This window comes from Danio rerio, chromosome 5, assembly GCF_052040795.2.
Source record: "Danio rerio strain M-AB ecotype USA chromosome 5, GRCz13ab, whole genome shotgun sequence".
Taxonomy (NCBI): Eukaryota; Metazoa; Chordata; class Actinopteri; order Cypriniformes; family Danionidae; genus Danio; species Danio rerio.
This window is the reverse complement of record NC_141025.1, coordinates 53797020-53818627: the sequence shown is the minus strand read 5'-3', so window position 1 is coordinate 53818627 and position 21608 is coordinate 53797020. Positions and strand designations below refer to the sequence as shown.

Here is a 21608-nt window from a genome sequence, read left to right as displayed (position 1 = left end):
AATGATATCCAGCTGCAGCTGATACCTCATAGTCCTCTGATCCAGCTGCTGTGAATGGAGATGTCCGATAGCCCACCATCACTCGTCCCAACAGCCCCTGTGCTCTGGCCACCAGCAGTCTGACCACACCAGCCTCCTCCTGAACAGTTACCCGAGCCTCTTCCAGAGCAGGTCTGATCATTCCCACAGGCACTGGAGTCGTCTGAAACTGCAGCAGGCCTGAAATCATAACAACAACCAGTCATTTAGCTGTATAAAAACTGAAAGCACATCTCTGAAAGTGCTATACTGTACCATATGGGTGGTCGCTGGCTTTGACAGTAATGTTGTTGACAGCTTTTTCTGGATCAATGCTGGCTCCACTGGTGGGAGTGGAACCTGGTTTGCCATCGCCTGATTTTGCAGACACCAGTCGAACCCGGAAGTGCTCATCAACTTCAGGAAGATCATCATTTACAACCAGCAGGTTTAAAACCTGTGAGACCAGAGACAGCAAATAAGTAGGTCACTGTAGGTCCTCTTTTAGACAAGCAATTGCAAATTACATTGCGTTACACTTCATCAAGTGAATGAGGAAACTGTACATAGACCCTCGATCCCTCAATTTTGACAGAGGGAGCACAGTATACAGTATATGTCCCAGAATGCAGTGCGATTATGTTGCCAAAACAGTATAGTTCCCAAGTACTTCAAGGGTTCAGATGTTCTGCTAGTAGTGGATACTTACTAACGTAATCAATGTTGGAGGGACGTTAGTAAGTGAAGGGCATAATAAATTGGACTATGAGCCTATGAGTGAGGTCACATTCAGTTAAACAAAACCAAAGTATTAAACCTCCACTAGATGGAGCTGTAAATCAACTATTTGGCTGTAAACACAGCATAATAAAAATAAAATAAATACACATTTTTAAGAATAAACAATTGTTACTACACTCAAAAAAATGACATTTGTTGTGCTTTTTTGTTTATAAACGAGCTGAAGCAACCTAATTCTCGAGGTTTTTTTTGGGACAACAATTGTTTAATTGTAAATCCACCTACATTTGTGAAAACTTAATTCCTTCATATTGTCTCAACACAAATTGATTAACTTAACATAAATGTTTTTACAATATTAACAGTGTTTTTCACTCTTTTGCCCCCCAAATACACCCCCCACTCTCCTCAAACTTATACTCCTCACAATCACTGCACTATTTAACATTTGCACTGTTCATATATTAATTTATTTTATATCTCTGTTCATAGCTAATACAACATGTATATAATGTTGATAGTACATTCATCTGTAAATATCACCATAGTTTTTTTATAACTGCACTTTATAACTTATACCTGTATCCTGCACTTGCTGCTATTGCACTGCTGGTTAGACCTAAACTGCATTTCGTTGCCTTGTACACGTGTAATGACAATAAAGTTGAATCTAATCTAATCTTTAGAGAATTGAACATAAAATAATTAGGTTGTCCTAAAAAAATTGCGTTGATTCGGCTCATTTTACATAAGTCATTCGAACAAGTAGCAAAAGTAATTTTTTTGAGAGTAGAAATACAGGACATTTTAAAAATGTCTGGCTCAGATTTAACTTGCATTTGATACATTTGTGATTACATATTTTTACAGTGCCTACAGACAATCCTCATACTCCTTTGAAATAATTACTATATTTGTCATACAGCCTGAAATAAAATGCCATTCCAAATAACTTTTCCAGCCTTCAAATTGTTTTTAGCCTTCTCTTAACCTGTGCCTTTCTACAATTATACATTTTCACAAGGTATGATGATTTTCTAGTCACTTGTATACAGGGGTGGCACAAAGGTGTTTATGTGGGGGCGGTGGGGGGTGGGGGAATTCTAAGGGCCCCAGAGACGTTATCAAGGGCTCACGCCAATCCCTTCCTGACAGCCAACTGTTCCAGCACATGTTTTACGCAGCGGATGCCCTTAAAGCCGCAACCCATTACTGGGAAATACATACAAATTTATGTCTCAGAAAAATATTAAATTATTATATTTTTAAAATAGCAAAAATTAAGAGAAACAAAAATGTATAAAACTTTGTTGAAATTTTGCAGGTTGTACTTTCCTTCCCCTATATTTCACATGCATTTTAATGTAATGTCTTTATATTTCTGAAGATATTTGCGGCCTAAGTATTATTTTATTAAATGTATCTGTTTAACACATCTGTTTTGGTCAAATGAAACAAAATATGTTACCCATATTCACTGAGAAATGGATAAAAATATTCATTTTCAAAATGGTGTAATCGATTATGCTGTGCACTGTATTTAATAAGTACAGTTATCTAGTGAAATCACTAAATAGGTTCAATAGGGATAGTTCACCAAACAATGAAAATGTACTTATCATTTACTCCTCAAGATGCTTCAAATCTGTTACAGATTCTTTCTTCTGTTGAGTGCAAAATAAGATATTTGGAAGATTGTTGGATACCAATGGGGACTAGTTTCTTGGACATTCTTCAGTATATCTTCCATTGTGTTTAATGGAAGAAAGAAATTCAAATATGTTTGGAACAAGTGGAGAATATATCCTTTTAAATATTAAGTAACTGATTAAGTGAATGAAAGGGCCACATGGTAGCTCAGGGGTTAGCACTGTTGCCTCACAGGAAAAAGGTCGCTGGGTTGATTCCCGGCTGGGTAAGCTAGTATTTCTGTGTGGAGTTTGCATGTTCTCCCTGTGTTCAATTGGGTTTCCTCCTGACGCTCTGATTTCTCCCACAGTCCAAAGACATGCGCTATAGGTGAATTGAATAAACCAAATTGGCTGTAGTGTATGTGTGTGAATGTGCAAGTTTATGGGTGTTACCCAGTACTGGGCTGCAGCTGGAAGGGCATTCACTGTGTAAAACATATGCTGGATAAAAATTACTACTTGTGGCTGATGCACAGTATGTTTGGATCTTAATCGCAAAGTGAATTTGTTTCTGTATTTCACACTGTCATCACTTGAAGAGAAGTTGCTTAGTAATTTCACAGTAAATACTATATAATAGTGCGGTGGTCTTGTGGTCATGAATAATAACTGCTTGACAAGTTGATCCTGTTACCTCAGATAGCTGACCCGACTGGAAGAGGATAAAGCCTGTAGCATTGGCAAAGTCTGAGGCATTTGACAAGTCTGCTGGTGAATCAAGCTGAGTGACGGTGTAGTTTACATAGACGTAGTCCAGAGCCCCACGTGTGCGCTCCACCACACAAGAGATCATAGAGCCCTCCTCAGCTATCTGATAAAAAAAGAATAAAGGTTATTCAAAGCCAAGTACAGTAGAATTACATTAACTGCAGGTCCTTTAAAGTCAACACACAAATACACATACACACACACACAAAACAAACTAACTAAAAAAAGAAAAAAAAAAAACATAAATTGTACATTGTATTTGCGTTAAAAATATGAATAAATGAATAAATAAACAAACAAACTAACTAACAAACTAAATAAATAAATAAATATTGGTTATCACCATACTTCCAGAGTTCTATCAGAGATCTATCACATTAAGAATCACTAAATAAATAAATAAATAAATAAATAAATAAATAAATAAATAAATAAATAAATAAATAAATAAATTGCATATGGTATAAAATATAAACATATAAATAAATAAATAAATAAATAAATAAATAAATAAATAAATAAATAAATTGTATATGGTAAAATATAAACAAACAAACCAATAAATAAATAAATTGTATATGGTTTATAAATATAAAAAAAAAACCCAACTGACCAACAAATTAATAAATGAATGAATAAATTGTATATGGTATAAAAAATATAATAAATAAATAAATAAATAAATAAATAAATAAATAAATAAATTATGATGATAATAATAAACTAGATGAACTCTACACATTTTTCATGTCAGAATTGAATAAAACAAAATATTGTAGCATAAAATGTTTTATATAGTCATACAAATGATGTACCCAAATGAACATGCCCCTCTGTACAAATATTGGGAGTATAGATACTGTGTGTGAATATTAATAATACTGTGAAGTTTTTCGTATACAAGATTTACTGAAGTGGAGATTTATAAAGTATGGATTGATGGATTGAATGGATGAAATGTATGGATAAGGAAAAATATGGATGGATGGATGGATGGATGGATGGATGGATGGATGGATGGATGGATGGATGGATGGATGGATGGGTGGATGAATGGATGGGTGGATGGATGGATGGGTGGATGGATGGATGGATGGATGAATGAATGGATGATTGGATGGATGGATGGATGGATGGATGGATTAATGCATTTTGGTAAATACATTTAAAAAATATCTTTAAAAAAAATCTAAGATAATGTCTTTAAATATATGCATTTTAATTGTAACCTACAGACACAAAGATTATTTTGAAACATATTATTTTGTATATTAAATATATATATTTTTTACATTAAGCTAAAAACAAAATACTTAATAAAAAGCCAAAAGCCCTACATATCAGTTCTGACAGTTGCATAAAAAAAAAAAAAAACATAAAATAAAATACAAATATTTAACAACTGAACATTCGTCCCGGTGAAATTCATCCAGTTGGTAAACATTTAGTTGTCATGAAGTTAAACACCACTTAACAGTTACATGATCATTTACCACAGAGCAAGACTTAGGAGTTCACTTAACGAGCTACATGGAAAGGTTAGTTGCTAAATGTTTACTCATTATTCTGTGTAGTCACATTTCTTGTTCATAAGAGAAAGCACATGGCACCATGTCTCTTGTGTCACGAGTTGACAGGTCTTGCTCTGAAGGAATTCACTGACCATCTGTCTCATTAATCGAGCTAGCTATTGGAGATGCCACGCATCCAATCTACCCGAAGAGAAGAATGCACCATGCGCCATCCATCCAGGCGTGAAGACACATTATCTATACATGAAGACATGCTCTCGCAATTAGGGGTCAGGTTACGTGCCTTCAGGAGGGAGGACAACCAAACACTGAGAGAGAAGCACCTTGGGTAATTAATCAAATAATACTGTTACTGAGTTAACTCTTAATTGTGTCGGTCAGAAGGCTATCTGTGAAGAAACACTACAGGTTTCTCACTGGAGAATGCCATTGCGGTTGTCTGTGTTTTCCTAATTTCTTTTTTATTTATACATTTTTGGATAGATATTTATTTGCATTGAAATTACAATGGGTTGAATAATAACATGAGCTTTTTTTTTTTTTTTCACAGATCAAAATAGTTAAAATAAAATAAATATAAAACATAGTAAGACGATTGAATGACCACATCTTACTTTTACTTAAATGCCAGCCAGATCAGTGCAGCTTGTATTACTCAAATCCAACTAAATAAGTAAATAAATAAATACACGTGTAATTATATAAAATAAAATAGTAAGTGAATTGAAGTGACATAGTATATAGAACTCTACAATGTTTAAGAAAAAGCATATTTATATCACAATGAAAATCTAATAAATGAAATAATGAATGAATAAATGAATGAGAAAATGGATGAATGAATGAATAAATCTTAACTAATTTATATTAATAAATAAAAATATGTATGAATTAATGAATTAATAAATGAATGAATATTTAAGAACAAGGTCTTAAATACAGTGTCTTAAAGTATTATATTATATTATATTACATTATATTATATTACATTATATTATATTATATTATATTATATTATATTATATTATATTATATTATATTATATTATTTAAAGGGCAGGTGAGGCAGTGGCGCAGTAGGCAGTGATGTCGCCTCACAGCAGGAAGGTCGCTGGTTCGAACCTCGGCTCAGTTGGTGTTTCTGTGTGGAATTTGTATGTTCTCCCTGCCTTTGCGTGGGTTTCCTCCAGGTGCTTCAGTTTCCCCCACAGTCTAAAGACATGCGGTACAGGTGAATTGGGTAGGCTAAACTGTTCGTGTGTGTGTGTGTGAATGTATGTGTGGATGTTTCCCAGAGTTGGGTTGCGGCTGGAAGGGCATCTGCTGCGAAAAAACTTGCTGGATAATTTGGCGGTTTATTCCGCTGTGGCAACCCCGGATTAATAAAGGGACTAAGCTTACAAGAAAATAAGATGAGATGAGATTTAAAGGGCACCTAGGTTACCCATTTTTCAGATTTAATAGAAGTGTTTCCAGTGTCTCCTGAATGTGTATGTAAAGTTTCAGCTCAAACACCTATCAGATTTTTCATTATACCTTTAACTAGATCCTATTTTATAAATTTTTCCACCAGGGGTTTTTTTTTGTCGTACTGTGCCTTTTGAGTCCTCTCTGCCTACCATTTCTACGTGCCTTTCTGCGTGCCTTAATCTCCTCCCTCGGCTGCGTCAGGCAACAGACAGACTTAAAGGAAGAAGATCTCACGTAGCGTTTGTGAGAAATACTACAGTGAGAACTTTACCAATGAGTATTTGTTGTGCAGTTGCATTGATTAGTCACACACAATATCGTTACAAAGTTAACGCGCACACACACACAGATACACACGCACACACACACCGCAGCAGACACACACAGAGACAGACAGACAGAGTGCGCTTAGCTTTGCATTGTTTTTGCACGCATATGTAACAGGATACAGCTTAATGTCCACTGCTGTGTGGATATCTGTTATGTTTATGTACAAAATATACCTGATTTAATGTCCACAAACCGGGATTGAAGCGTCTTCTTTTATAATTGTTTTGACATGGGGCTGTGCTGATGAAGTAAAGCTGAAGTAAATCGCTGTACTTCATTACAAACGTGCACTGTTTTAAAACATTTTAAACATGTGAAACTTACTCTTGATCACATTTGATGACGATTGATGATCCTAGCGAACTGAACAGACCTTTTATTCCCGGTTGCTTTGCGCACGTCTGGTCTTGTTGACATGATTATACACGTGACTACAGGGACATGTTAATGCGCACAGCTGTCAATCAATTCGGTGGGCAGGGGACCGCACTTCTACTTGATGTTGATCTAAAAACAGCTCCAATTGGTCCACAATTTTTATGTTGTTAAATTGAAAAAAAAAAGGACTGGGTGTGTTTATATCACCCCAATATGAAGGTCTATACACTATATCTACACATATGTCTGTCCAAACAGCTTGAAAAGTAAATTTTTTACCATAGGTGCCTTTTAAAGTTTGATACCCAGTGGTTGAACAAGGTATTGCACTGCTAAATCAAAATGTGAATGTGCCTGACTATCGAGCCTAAATGCTGATTTAAGGCTTATTTAAATTGTGTTCTTAATAAAAGTAGTGCCACGCGATAGTAGGTATATTTTAAAAAGGAGTTTTTTCCTAACCAATACCAATACCAATACCAATTTTTTTTTTTTTGCAGCTGAACAACAGAAAACGTGATGACATGATCACCTCAGCTAAACCTGATGCACTTTGTTTGGTGTTACATGCTAATAATGTAAGTTTGAATGCCATTTTACATGACTTTTATTGCCATACTACTAAAAGTTGCAGCAGATCACATCATTCATCTCAGATCTTGAAAATAAAATAAACCATTTGAAATTTAACTTTAGAACTGTGACTTGTTGCAAGCCAACACATATCAGTAATTCACCATGTACATTTAATAATGCTAAAAAGGTTTAATATGTATTAATTAGATTATAAGCATTACAATTTTGCTGGAGTGCAGTGAGTGCACTATTCTGTGGTTCTGAATGGCTGTATTTACATTTCTGATGTACATTTTGTCTGGTCCAAACAGCCAAGTTGCTTACCACTGCAAATTCTATCATGTAGCGTGTTGTTAGGACACAGGTTTACAATGTAACTTTCTCACCTATTGTTTACATTCATATTATTTATATTGTTTGCTAATTAATAACCTCATGTGAAAGTCTGAATCTGCAGCCCATCTCGGATTCTGTACTGTCCACCGGAGGTCACATTTCAGTCACGAACGCATGCTTTAGCAGAGCCTTTCTGAATGAATGAATGAATGAATGAATGAATGAATGAATGAATGGAATGCGCTGTTTTCCACCCACATGCTAAAATATAATTGGCTAAAGTGGCAATGGGCGGGTTAAAGGTACCAAAACAAAGACAGCCGTTTCAGCACGTAACACACATTTTAAAGCAAAATATCTCACTTCAGCATCGTTTGTCAGATGAGCAATGTTCACTAAGCATGTTTCTTTAATATCTGCAAATGCATTATGGTATTTTTATGCTTTAGAAGAGTCAAAAACATACATACAGCACCTTTAAATTAGTTTGTTAATGGTATGAAAAAATAAATTGCACCTACATCTGGTATACAAGCACCGGTGAAGCTGAAAAGTCCATTGGCATTATCGCTCTTCATGACCTTCAGAATGGCAGTAGGTCTGGGCATTGGCAGACGGGCTCCACCTTGAACTGCCACTAGCTGCAGGTAAAACACCTCCTCACCCTCTGCCTCCTGATCATCCCGCACCTCCACCAAAAATGACTTCTCCTTCTCCTCCTGCCTGTACGTCAGGTATCCTGAGACGTTGTGGAGGTCAGTTTTGGCTGGTTGGTTGTGAAGCTCATGAATCTGAGAGCGGTTGAGGCAGCTGGAGTACAGCCGGACATCCTGCAGCAAACCAGTGAAACGCTGTTCACCATCTGGGTTGGAACCGATCCTAATAGGTGCAGCATCTGTGTGGAGGAAGTTAAATGGAAGGCATTAGATTGAGTGGTGCAGGTTTATGGGTATCTGGGTTTGTGAACTCAGAGGTTGCATTTTTAAAGTCTGCACGAACCAGAAGCTGTGACCCTTTTTTTTATTATGATGCAGTTCCTTGAGAGATGTAATATTAAATGAGAAAAAAGTAGGTGTGACTTGACTTTTTTTTTTTTCTACTGCAAGCTGATTTGATTCGGTTTGATTATTTTATTTTGAATAAAAACATCACACATAAAAATTATTTAACAAAAAAATACATTTCAACATGGTCGAAATGGAGCAGGATGAAGCACAAGCTTATTATTTTCCCACAACATTACCACACACATCATTCATCTATTACTTAAACTTATTTTTTCTTTTACATATTTCTTCTTTTTTCATAAGACATATTTTATCCTATTGACAACTTTGACATATTATACATTTAATTCCATTTGTACATGTACATTTAATAACACATTTACATTTGGGTTATTTTATCACCCAGAAAATACATTTTATTGCAGTATTGCAACAGCAATTAATTGAAATGTCATCATACCTTTCTCATTTATTATTTTTCAATCAATTAATATTACAATCAATAATATATATTTATACAACTTTTTAATTTATTAATATCCTGACATTGTTTGATAATCTGTTCTAGACTGTTCCATCATTTCACACCACATACATACATACACATTTTTTTTTTAAGTTGTCTTTGTTTTCAACCTCCAAACATTTTCTTAGACTCTCAGATTATATCCCCCTTGCCTTTTTCAAAAAACTTTAGTATGTATTTCGGAAGTATTTTGTTACTTTTTTTAAACATAAATTGTGCTGTTTTAAATTTCAAGAGTTCCCAGGGAGAGAACCCTGAGCTCAGAGATATTTGAGCCCAGGGCTCCCGCCCGGTCAATAAGCATATTGGGGGAGGTCTCGATGGCTACCCCTTTTAGAAAAGGGAGGAAAAGTTGGAGATGGGGTGGAAGGGGGGATTCTTCCAAAACAAAGATAGAGCAGAGGGGAAAAAATGATCCATTTATAGTAAACTATGATCACTCTTATTGGATTATTATTGATTACAGATGAGCGGCCAGTCGTGCTTAATCATATCACGTGCTCCTCTCAAAATTAGTTTATGAAACTTCACTTAACCAAATCGGTGAACTTAAGTATCTTCAATTTTAAAAATAAAGGATTTGTATGCTTCAAATACCCCACATTTTCAAGTCTAATTATGTTTTTCTACATTGTACATAAGGATCATAAGTTAGATTTATATGTATTTCCTCAAATTTCAATACTATAACTCATATGTGGCAACATGAGGGTGTTATATAACACATACAATGATTTATTGTCCAGGATAAATCTTGCTTTATCCACTATTGCTACAGTTTTTATTATTATTGATATCACATTATTTATTTGTGGTTTCCAACTAATTTTATGATCCAATACAACACCAAGAAACTTAATTAAATATAATATTTCTATTACTTCATTATCAAATTTTAATCTATATTATGACTACTTTTTAATTTCCCAAAAAACATACCATTTGTTTTATTTATATTAACTGACAATTTGTTTATGTCAAACCACAATTTTAATTTATTAATATGTGTTTTAATCAACTCCATAAGTTTTGGAAAATTATCCCTAGAACAAAAGCTACTTGTATCATCCGCAAACAAAATAAACTTAAACAACTCTGATATCTTACACATATGATTAATGTAAATTATAAACAATATTGCACCTAAAACTGATCCTTGTGGTATGCCACAGTTTACATTAAGATATGAGGATTTATGGTTGCCACTTTCCACAAACTGTTCCTATTTTTGTAATGACTGCTTATCCAATCTAATTGGATTGGATGTAATAAAATAGGAATTTCATTCAGAAAGATCAGGAAATTCTGGCCCAGATTTGGCATAAAGCTGGCACAGCAGGCGTTGGTCTGGCACTGGCATACAGCACTTGGGCCAAACATGGCCTGGGTTTGGCAGAGGTGGTACCATCTTTAAGGCGGCACAAGGCCAGACATTAAATGCAGTATTTGACCCAGGTGTTAAAAAAAGAAAATATTACATGTGGGCCATGTAAGTTTGGCCTATCTTTTAAAAAGAAAAACATTTTACCAATCATGCAGTCATGACACACCAACATATCTGGGCCCAGTTCAGGCCCAGTTATAGGTTATTAACTTGGCTGATACTTGGCCCAGATATGGTCCATGTATAGCCCTTGTATGGAGGCCAGACTTGGTCCTATTATGTACCGTAATTCACTGTGGCATGTGGTCCAAGCAAAAGCTGAATGTGTGGTCCAGATCTGGGCCAGAGAAAATTTGCTATGTGGGGGGTTTTGGGAGAGTTGTCATAACCTAAAAGACAACCCGTTTTCACCATTTCAAATTGTTGCACTGTCAAAACTTACAAATGGAGGGGCATGATTAAGTATGTTGAGAAAATATACAATAAACATATTAAGTTTATGCAATCTAAACAAAATCAAGTCACTTCGTACTTAATCTATATTTCAGGATTGAAAAACATGCAGAAGCTCGCAGACTCATATAATGTAGTGACACATCCATCTATTCCTATCACCAATCACATGGTCCGCATAATGGGCTGAGGTAACTTGTCATAAAACAGCTCAGCTAGTAAGAAGAAACTCTTTCTAGGATGTGACAGTGGTGAAACTGGAATAGAAAGGCTAGAGTTCATCCTGATTGGTTACACCAGCTTAGAGTTGTAACCTCCTGACCACCAGTGAGACATTCAAAGGCACACAACTGTACAAATTGAGGAAATACGCTTCACGGAGCCCAGACAAGAACATTCAACAAAGGCCGTAATCACCAGTCAAGCTAACAGTCAGAAACAATCTCTAGAGATCCTTGCAGTTTATGTGTACATTCATTCACTTGACTGGAGATCCATTAAGAGATGTCAAGAAAGTTTTAGTGGGGCTCTATTGTTTTCAGATAGAGAGACAGTTTGCCGGCTGTCTTTATCTGCTGCTAACAATGTCCAGCTGACGCATTATTCCTGTGAACGTTAAACAATGGCATAGGCTAGCACAACAGGTTCTGAGCAGATATGGGCCACAAGAGTGAGTAGGAAACACATTTCAGTGCTTGACCAACATAAGCATGAGGAATTTCTCTTCAAGAGGAAAGCTGAATGAGGGGAATATGGTAGATGTGGTTTCCTAGTTTGTAATGAAGTTGTTTGCTATGGAAAATGAAGGTTGAAATAAGAGATGTACGGTATAATAAAGATTAAAATTTTAATAAATGATAATAAATGTATTATAACTAATAACATTTTTAGTTATCATAAATGTTTTATTAATTTGGGACAGCTTTCACAGATAACTATGTATACATAATACAGATAAACTCATAATTATACTGTAATATCACTATTCATATAATGAACAACTTCATTTATTCATTTATTCATTCATTTTCCTTCAGCCTAGACCCTTATTTATCAGGGGTCGCCACAGTAGAATAAACCGCCAACTATTCCAGCATACAGTATGTTTTTTACGCAGCAGATACCCCGCTACCCACTCAAAACATTCATTCACATTTTCACACTCATTCACACACACTCTCATACACTACGGACAATTGAGGTTTTTTAATTCACCTATAGCCCACATCTTTGGACTGTGAGGGAAACCGGAGCACCTGGAGGAAACCCACACAAACAAAGGGAGAATTTGCAAACTCCACACAGAAATGCCAACTGGCCCAGCTGGGACTTAAATCAACAACGTTCTTGTTGTGAGGTGACAGTGCTAACCACTTAGCCACCCAACTGCCCAAATGAACAACTTATATAGTAAAAATTACACAGTTGTGTACGCATGGAAATCACATACTAAATTGTGATTACGTCACACGTTATTTTAATTTCTGTTTAATTCATATGAATATAACTTACAAATAACAATCACAGTCCAAATTTTCAGTTATTTAAAATAAATAAAAATATCACTTTATTATAATTATTAATATTAGTAGTAGCAGCGTTGGGTAACTTAATTAATAAAGTAAGTGATTACAAATTACTGACTACTACTGGAAAACTGTAATCTGATTACATTACTAAGTACTTAATGTAAAAAAAAAAGTAATCAGATCACTAATTTCTTTACTTTGAAGTTACTTTTAAATCATATAAAATATACCTATAAAAACACAAAATAAACTGCAGCTCTTTAGTAATTTAATATTCATTGAGAAACATTACAATGGGTTGATGACAGCTTGAAAAGACTTTCATTCCAGACTTTCATTCCAGACTTTCATTCCAAAATTCTTTCATCATTCACTTGTTCCAAACCTGTTTGTATTTTTTTAATACAAAGAAAGACATGGAGAAAACTGGATACCTGTAACTATTGACATACATAGTATGCAAAAGCACTGCAGTGTTTGGGTGTTCTGTGCTTGTCTGATGTAGTTAGTCTATCAAAATGTGTGTATTCCAAACAAAGCATGAAGCTGATCGGTCAGTTCTTGTCGCATGACTCGTGGTTTCAACTGATGCACGGAAAATATGTGTCCATTGCACCTCCAATGTGCCTACCATTGGAAAAGTTTCTCTTAACATTAAGAAAATACCTTCACTGCTGATCCTGGACAAAAATCCAATTTAGCTAGTTTAGCATAAGTTGGACAGCCGTGATTTTAGGTACCGGTGTCCTCCTTGGTGACGAGTATTTTCCTAGAATGCTGGTCGAGTTAAAAGCAGTTGAATGTTTTTTAGAGACTGGACCTAGACTGCATTTCACAGAAATATTTCTGTTTTACGCTCAATGAAATCAAAGTAATGCCTGAATTTCCATTTAAAAAAGCAGCCACTCATGTCAGCAACCATTTTAGCTTGCGTTCTCCAACAATTCATATAGCAGTTTCAGCTCAAAACACACATCATATTATTTATTATACATGCATCAGATAAACAGCACAGTGACAGTACCGTGAATGGTACTGTAGGGGGAATGGGGGGTGGGGGTAGGGGGTCAATATGGAAGGGCAAGAGATATATCCAAGAGAAAAAAAGGCCATGTACACTGCACAGGTTGAGCCCAATCTGTGCACATGCCTGGCGAGTTGGACACATCTTTTATTACCAGTTGCTTTGCACATGTCATGTTTTGCAATTGATTATACACGTTACTATGGTAACATGTTAATACGCGGCTGTCAATCAATTTAGTTAATGTCATGTTGCGGTGGGCCTCAAAATGGGAAGGATTTGGATCCTATTTTAACGTCAAGAAATCTTTTCAATTTGATTGTGAACACACTATACCTACACACAGTTCTGTCCAAGCAGCTTACAGAAGATGATTTTCATCATAGGTGCCTTTTAAATAACTTAAATAAATACAATTCAATAGTGTACTCACCATTTACAATGGCTTCTCCTTTCAGACTCTTTATCCCTCCAGGTATTGGGCTCCCATCCAGATAAAACTCAATAATTCCATCTTCCACAGCGATGATGACATGAACCCATGCATCTTCCACAAATGTGTTAGCAGTAGCTCGTGCCACATGTGTGCTGTTAGATCCAATGGTTGTGTAATGAAGCATTATAGTAACATGGGAGTCGTTGGTCTGAACCTGAACTCCATAATAGACAGTTCCATTGCCATTGCCTTTAGAAACAACAAAGCCATCTGTATTGGGCTTGGGCTTCAGCCAGACAGACAGAGTGAAGTTAGCCAGGATCTGTGGGACCAGCAGAGTGGTTTCTGCACTGATGGATCCGTAAGCTCCAGGACGTCCAGAGAAGAAGAGGGCATCAGTTCCAGCATGCCGTCTCCTAGAATGAGGTTGGAGCTCAACAGCTGAAGGAAATGAGGCCATCAAAATCAGGTCCTCCATGGGTGGTAGACCACGAGGAAAAGCTCCCGACAGGATTTCCCAGGCCACACGAACATCTCCGAAGGTGCCCTGCTGGCGAAGTATGGTCAAAGATGTGACACTTGTCATGTCGTTAACTGATAAGACGTCTTCTGCAACTTCTCGCTCCAGACTGTCTGGAGCAATCGCGAAAACTCCAAACGGGTCGTCATTGAAGGGGATGAGAACGGATGCATTGAGGTCTCTGTTAGCCAGTTTGCCGCCTTCGCCAGGATAGCCCCCTAGGAAAAAAAAAAAAAAAAAACTGGTCACATTGTAACTTATGTACCTTTGACGTAGTTTTGCACTTACTAACTAAACTAAAGTGGATTTTTTTACTTTCTGTCATGATCCATCTGCTGTTGAAATATGACTATTTGGCAGGACTGCACTCTAAACAGTGATGGGTTTTCATAACCCAACTCAACTCAAATATGGACAAACACACCATTGCAATCTCTTTTTCAAATAATTCCAATTACATTTTTAACCCAACTTTTGGGTTTGCCATGTTGACCCAATGTTGGCTTACAATCATCAGATCATTTAGATCATTTAACAGCCTATAACCATGCTTTGCTGCCTACTATCTGGTCTACTGATACTTACTAGTTGGTTTAAAGAATTATGTTTGGTGTAAAGAGGACCTTTTAAGTTCAGTAAGCATTTGATTGGACAAACTCATGTGCAGTGCAAAATGAGTCATCAATATTTTTGGTTCCTTTTTCTACAAAATATACACTGTTACACTAGTGTATAGACTAGCACAGATGTTTTCTTGTTGTTGTTGTTGTTTGTTTGTTTGTTTGTTTGTTTGTTTGTTTGTTTGTTTGTTTGTTTGTTTGTTTGTTTGTTTGTTTGTTTGTTTTTTGGACGAGAGGGTCCAGATTGTTTAATAAATCATCTACATCATTGGTCACCAGTCTCAGTCCTGGAGGGCCAGTGTCCCAGCAGAGTTTAGTTTCAACTTGCCTCAACACACCTGTCAGGACGTTTCAAGTATTCTTAGTAAAAGCTTGACTAGCTTGTTCAGGTGTGTTTGTTTAGGGGTTGGAGATCAATTTTGCAGGCCATCAGGTCTCCAGGAATACATTTGGTGACCCCTGGAATTATAACAATTTATACTATTATATATTTTTTAAATTCATTTAACTGGTTACATTCAATTTAAATAATAAACACAAAATACATAAACAAGCAAACATACAAACACAAGTATGGGCATGACTTAAGGTGGTTAACCTTAATAGAGTGGTTAACCTTTTTGTAATTCAAATGCCTAAAAATCAAACTTAACCAGGCAATTCGACATTTAAAATTTGCCACAGGTTTCCCATGAGAGTTGGGTTTAGGGGCAGGGCCATTCAGTAAAAGCAGGCCATTCAAATGTTATCACTCGACTGAATGGGCATTATCAGTGGTTGTCAGCTGATAGATATGGGCCAGTAAGCCAACTTATCCAGCAAGTTTTTTTTTTTACGCAGTGGATGCCCTTCCAGCTGCAACCCATGTCTGGGAAACATCCACACTCACATTTACACACACACTCATACACTACGGACAATTTAGCCTATCCAATTCACCTGTACCACATGTCTTTGGACTGTGGGGGAAAACGGAGCACCCGGAGGAAACCCACACGAATGCAGGGAGAACATGCAAACTCCACACAGAAACCCCAACTGAGCCAAGGCACGAACCAGCAACCCAGTGACCTTCTTGCTGTGAGGCAACAGCACTACCTACTGTGTCACTGCTTATATATATATATATAACGAGCATCATTTATATTAATTATTATTTTTTCTATTAATTGTGTTTCATTAACATTTACCACTACCCAAACCCTAAACCCAACCGTCACAGTAATGTAAAAACAAATATAGATCTGGACTCTTTTTAGTATAGCTGATTATCCATGAGGATGGATGATAACAGCCTTCTGAGTCTACCAGAACTGATAACATTCAAAGTGGATGCTATAATCAGCATTTTTTACAGTATAAAATACATTACGCCTACGGAGTGTCCCTGTGAACCAATGGTCTCAAACTCAATTCCTGAAGAGCAGCTGTGCACAGCTGTGCACAGTTTAGGTCCAACTAGCACCAACACACACCTGCCTAATAGTTTCTAACAGTCATGAACATCTTGATTAGTTGGATCAGGTGTTTTTAATTAGGGTTAGAGATTAATTAGGGTTTTAATTAACTATGCAGAGCTGCAGTCCTCCAGGAGTTTGGAACCCTATACTGTAAACTATGTATAAAAGTGTGTAAACCACATAAACCTGTACACGGGTATAAAAACAAAACAATATTAGCCAAAATGTAAATCATATATTAAAACAAGTTTAAATGAGATGAAAAAAAAAATGATTTACTCTTTACCTGAGACGTTCATAAGTCTGAGCTCATAAAACTCATTGAACTCTGGGAGCTTGTCTGAGATGGCTTCAAGAACAATGGGTTTTGTCTTCTCCCCTGTGCGAAATGTTATAAATCCAGACGTGTTCACAAATTCTTGATAGGGCTCAAGTGGGGTGTCATTGGCAAACAGCTGCCAGTATATTGTGACATTGCCAAAATGTCCTCTGTCTCGAAGAACACTGGAGACAAAATGAGGAAAAAAAAATTGATGAAACATAGAAGATTAACATTGATTTTGTACTATTAAAAGACAGTGTGGATTTATTTGAATCAAAATCAATCCATGATATGAAATCTGGTTTAACCAACCCAGGCTTATTGTGAAAACGTAGTCCCGTGGATGTTTCTGGAGACCGCAAAATACATCCCGGGTGGTACGTATTTTTGCAGTTTTTGTTTTTATGAATCCGCGAGAGGCTGATGTGTGCGCTTTTTAACATGTCAAATGTCTCTCGTTCGCGCCCACGCTGTTTTCACATGATCCCACCAGAGGCTGCTATTGACCGACTTAATGATTGACTGGGCGACCAGCCAATCGACTGATCCATCCTCCTCCTTCCCTAAACCCAACAAATTTTACCGATTTACCTGCCCGCCTGCTTACTTCAAAAGCCATCCAGAAAAAGAATAGCCCTCGTCTGATTTTTACCACGTTTTCGGATTTTACCTCATTCTCACCCTGTTGTTCACCCGTTCGTTGTATTTTTTTTGGATTCTGTTTTGTCTTACCTAATTTCTGGAACCGCTCTTCCCTGGACTCAAACCTGGTCATCGTCGTGGTCACGTACAAGAGCTAACTGGACAAACTGGACAAACTGGTTGCGGTGGAAAAGCCCTCCACACGAAGGTAAGTGGTCAGCCGGTAAGAACCAAAAAGAACGGTTTCATATACTACCCTATAGCGTTCGCTTACAAAAATGTCATTTGCAGTCTCCAGAAACGTCCGCGGGACTACACTTTCAGAATGAGCCTGTGCTGGGTTTAGCAGTATATTAGAGATAGAGAATTGGAGACTCACTAAAAGTTATTGGTTTTTCCCTCCTCCACTGGTTTTTGAGCTGAATCCAGAGAGAAAATGCCATTGGCATCATCATTGGCCTCAATCACCACTGTAGCAGTAATTTGACCATAAACCACTGCATCACCTAAAAGATACATATAGAAACACACATTTCAACAATTGCTTTTGAGAACCGTATCACTTGCACAATAATTATACATTCATTGACAGAGTTAAAGACAACTTTTGTGTTTTAACCTGTAGCCTGGCATCAGTAATGCCTTGTTTGAATTGCCTTATTTCTGCTCTTTTTGCTGTTTGGCTGAGCACCCATTTAGAGTGATGTGCATGCTTTTGTGCAGTTTTTCATCAATGGTGTTTGCACAAAATGAATAATGAAAAAAATACATTCAATCTTTGGCACATTCTGTTCAGTTGATGCTTTGTCTGCTACTGTGTGTGCTTGAACCTAAAGGTAATCGCACACTGAATCCAAAATTTTCATCCATAATTTTCAGACATTAAAAAATACATTTTTATTATTAAAAAATATGTTATTATTATTTTATTTTATTTAGTATATTTGTTTTATTCAAATGCACCAAAAATGTAAATATATTTACAGAGAAATGGATAAAAAAGTTCATATTCAAAATGGGGTGTACTCATTTATGCTGAGCACTGTATATTCAAAGAAGAGGAGATCACACCAGAGTCATAAAGAGTCGTATACAAAGCCTTAAATGTAAGTTTCAGAATTTTTCAACCTCAAAACAGGGAATAATTTATATTCCTTGATGAATAGAGTATGAGTTTCTAACAAAAAATGCTGACCCAACCAACTATATCTAACAAAAAATATCTGGAATATTCATGATCAAGCTTAATACAAAATAATAATTATTAGTATTAAAAACTTGCATTTACAAAATATAAAACATTGCAAACCTTGACAAACAAGCAAGCAGTTGTTCCAAAGAAATTCATAATGAAGCATGCAAATATTTTGTCCCAAATCCCTTTCGAATTTCTCATTAGCAAATGCTTGTGCTTTCAATTCGAGGCACCACATTTGTTTAACATTCACACATTGTAACTGTCATGCTAAATAGCGTTCTGCATGAGACACTGCTGTAATTGGTACAAGCTAACCACAGCAATCAAATTATGCCCTCAAAAGCACAGCTTCACATTTTAATAATACACAGCATGCATCTGAACGCGGTCCCTCGAGGCAATTGCTAAAACCTCCAGAGAGAAAGCTTTGGGTTGGATTGCTTTGTGATGTACAGAAGGACAGTTCTGTAATTAACTTTCAACAGTCACCCAACCCCTTTCTCAAATGTGTGTGTGTGTGTGTGTGTGTGTGTGTGTGTGTGTGTGTGTGTGTGTGTGTGTGTGTGTGTGTGTGTGTGTGTGTTCCACAAAACAGGGATTAAAAAAGGCTTTTCAGAATCAAAGCCAATCTCTGTGAATCAAAACAAATGCTTAATGGGCTACTGGACAGACTTGAAGAACAGTATTTCTCTCACATTCAAAGAATTTAATGAAGCTTGCTGTCCAATATAGACTACGCATTTTAAAATATGAGCATTTGAAGAACTGGCAAATGAAATCACCCAAAAACCAATGCAAGGTGAAAGGGAACGAAAATTAACAAACTTAAAATGCACTGATTATTTAGTTTATTAAAGGTTAATGGAAAGGTCGTGACAAACCTGTGGCGTTGAAGAGAACAATGTAGAACGGTTCATCTGTCTCTGGTATGTTATCATCTACCACAGCAACCGATATGTTCTTCATCCACTCCCCAAAATGAAAGACCAGCATTGTGTCATTGGTCAGTGGAATGAAATCTTCTGATGACGTGTCGCCATACTCAAAACGATAATTTACTGTGGTGACAAAATTAGCCAATCCAGCTCGAAGAATGGTGAAATTGGCCACACCCCCTTCTCGCACTCGTTGAACCACAGGCTCTGAAAATGCAAAATAACGTTAGTTATAAATGACATTTCCTAACATGCATAATAACAAAGTAATTTCAATGTAATAATAATGAAGTTATGGAGAGCATACTAAGGGTAATAAACAAGACCATCGATTGATCAAAACATTCAATTTACAGCCAATCAAAATTACCGAAGTTTTATTAGAATTCTTTTTCAATATATTTTTTATTATTTAAAACAATTGGTCTTCAGCCAAGGCTTGAGATCTTTGATGCAATTTGTTAACATAGGCAAGAAAATCACAGAGGTGGGGGATACACTTAAATAAATCTTGATTTAATCTGCATACAAGTGGAGGTTAAAATTTAAATTGTTTCCGAAAACCATCGTTAGCCAACAAAGGATCCATCATTCCATTGAACATTCACAAACTGCACATACATTCACAGACTTGTAAGTTTGCAACCACACTTCTAGAGCTGTAATTATAAGCATAGTTCCTGGGAGTGTTCTATTCCCAATTATTGTCCCTAAAAGCCCTATTCATTTAGAATATTCCAACATTTAAACATGGAATGCTAAAAAAAAAAAAAAAAAACATTAAAGTCATCTCTCTTAGGTGTAATTTGCTTTCAAAGTATTTTTTACAGTTCAGTTTGAGAGATCTTCATATTGACAAATGCGCTCCCTTTGTAGTGCACTTTGAAATTATTTATGACATTTTGAATGCAGACATGGCTCATGACGAAAGCTGTAGGTGATCTATGGAAAGTGGAATCTACAATACGTCATTAAAGCTTGTGAAAACTTTGGTTCAAATTTATAGTAGCATATGCTAATTAATAAGAAATGTACTATGACATGGGCCTATAGGCTATTATAATTATTTGACTATTATTAAGTAGGGCGACGCAGTGGCACAGTAGTGCTGTCGCCTCACAGCAAGAGGGTTGCTGGTTCGAGCCTCGGCTGGGTCAGTTGGCATTTCTGTGTGGAGTTTGCATGTTCTTCCCGCATTTGTGTGGGTTTCATCCGGGTGCTCACAGTCCAAAGACATGCGGTACTGGTGAATTGGGTTGGCTAAATTGATAGTAGTGTATGATTGTGAATGAGTGTGTGTGGATGTTTCCCAGAGATGGGTTGTGGCTAAAAGGACATCCGCTGCGTAAAAATGTGCTGGATAAGTTGGCGGTTCATTCCGCTGTGGCGACCCCGGATTAATAAAGGGACTGAGCCGAAAAGAATATGAATGATTGAATATTATTAAGTAGGGAATATATATTTTTTATATATATATAAACAAAAACTAATATTGATTTTTTTTTTTTTAATGCGTGTGCATGTAAAACAATAATTTCTGCAAAAGAAAAGTTATGGGGATTTTCTCTAAAGAAGTAGTTACTCCAACCCATTTAGAGCATCATTATGAACGTTTTACGTTACAACTATGGGAAACACTCGTGCCTACAACAATCTTACTTTAATCTAACTACTACGGTAGTTCAGCAATGAGTTATGTTGTATATTTGTTTGGGAGACGCATGACTGGTTGATTATGTGTCTAATTGGTGGCATATAAATTGTGAAAAGAAG

The 21608-nt window shown here is 36.4% G+C and overlaps 2 protein-coding genes across 3 annotated transcripts in view; both read right to left on the bottom strand.

The window, feature by feature from the left end:
* Positions 1 to 21608, bottom strand: part of LOC147844367 (uncharacterized) — a 768760-nt gene that overhangs the window by 44252 nt on the left and 702900 nt on the right. The window lies entirely within an intron of this gene.
* Positions 1 to 21608, bottom strand: part of adgrv1 (adhesion G protein-coupled receptor V1) — a 269966-nt gene that overhangs the window by 175541 nt on the left and 72817 nt on the right. For both annotated transcript variants that reach the window (NM_001001845.3, XM_087251637.1), the window contains 8 exon segments: positions 26 to 219; positions 295 to 475; positions 3085 to 3261; positions 8301 to 8674; positions 14136 to 14876; positions 17025 to 17242; positions 18082 to 18208; positions 19782 to 20042. In NM_001001845.3, the coding sequence (NP_001001845.2) occupies positions 26 to 219; positions 295 to 475; positions 3085 to 3261; positions 8301 to 8674; positions 14136 to 14876; positions 17025 to 17242; positions 18082 to 18208; positions 19782 to 20042 (2273 nt within the window).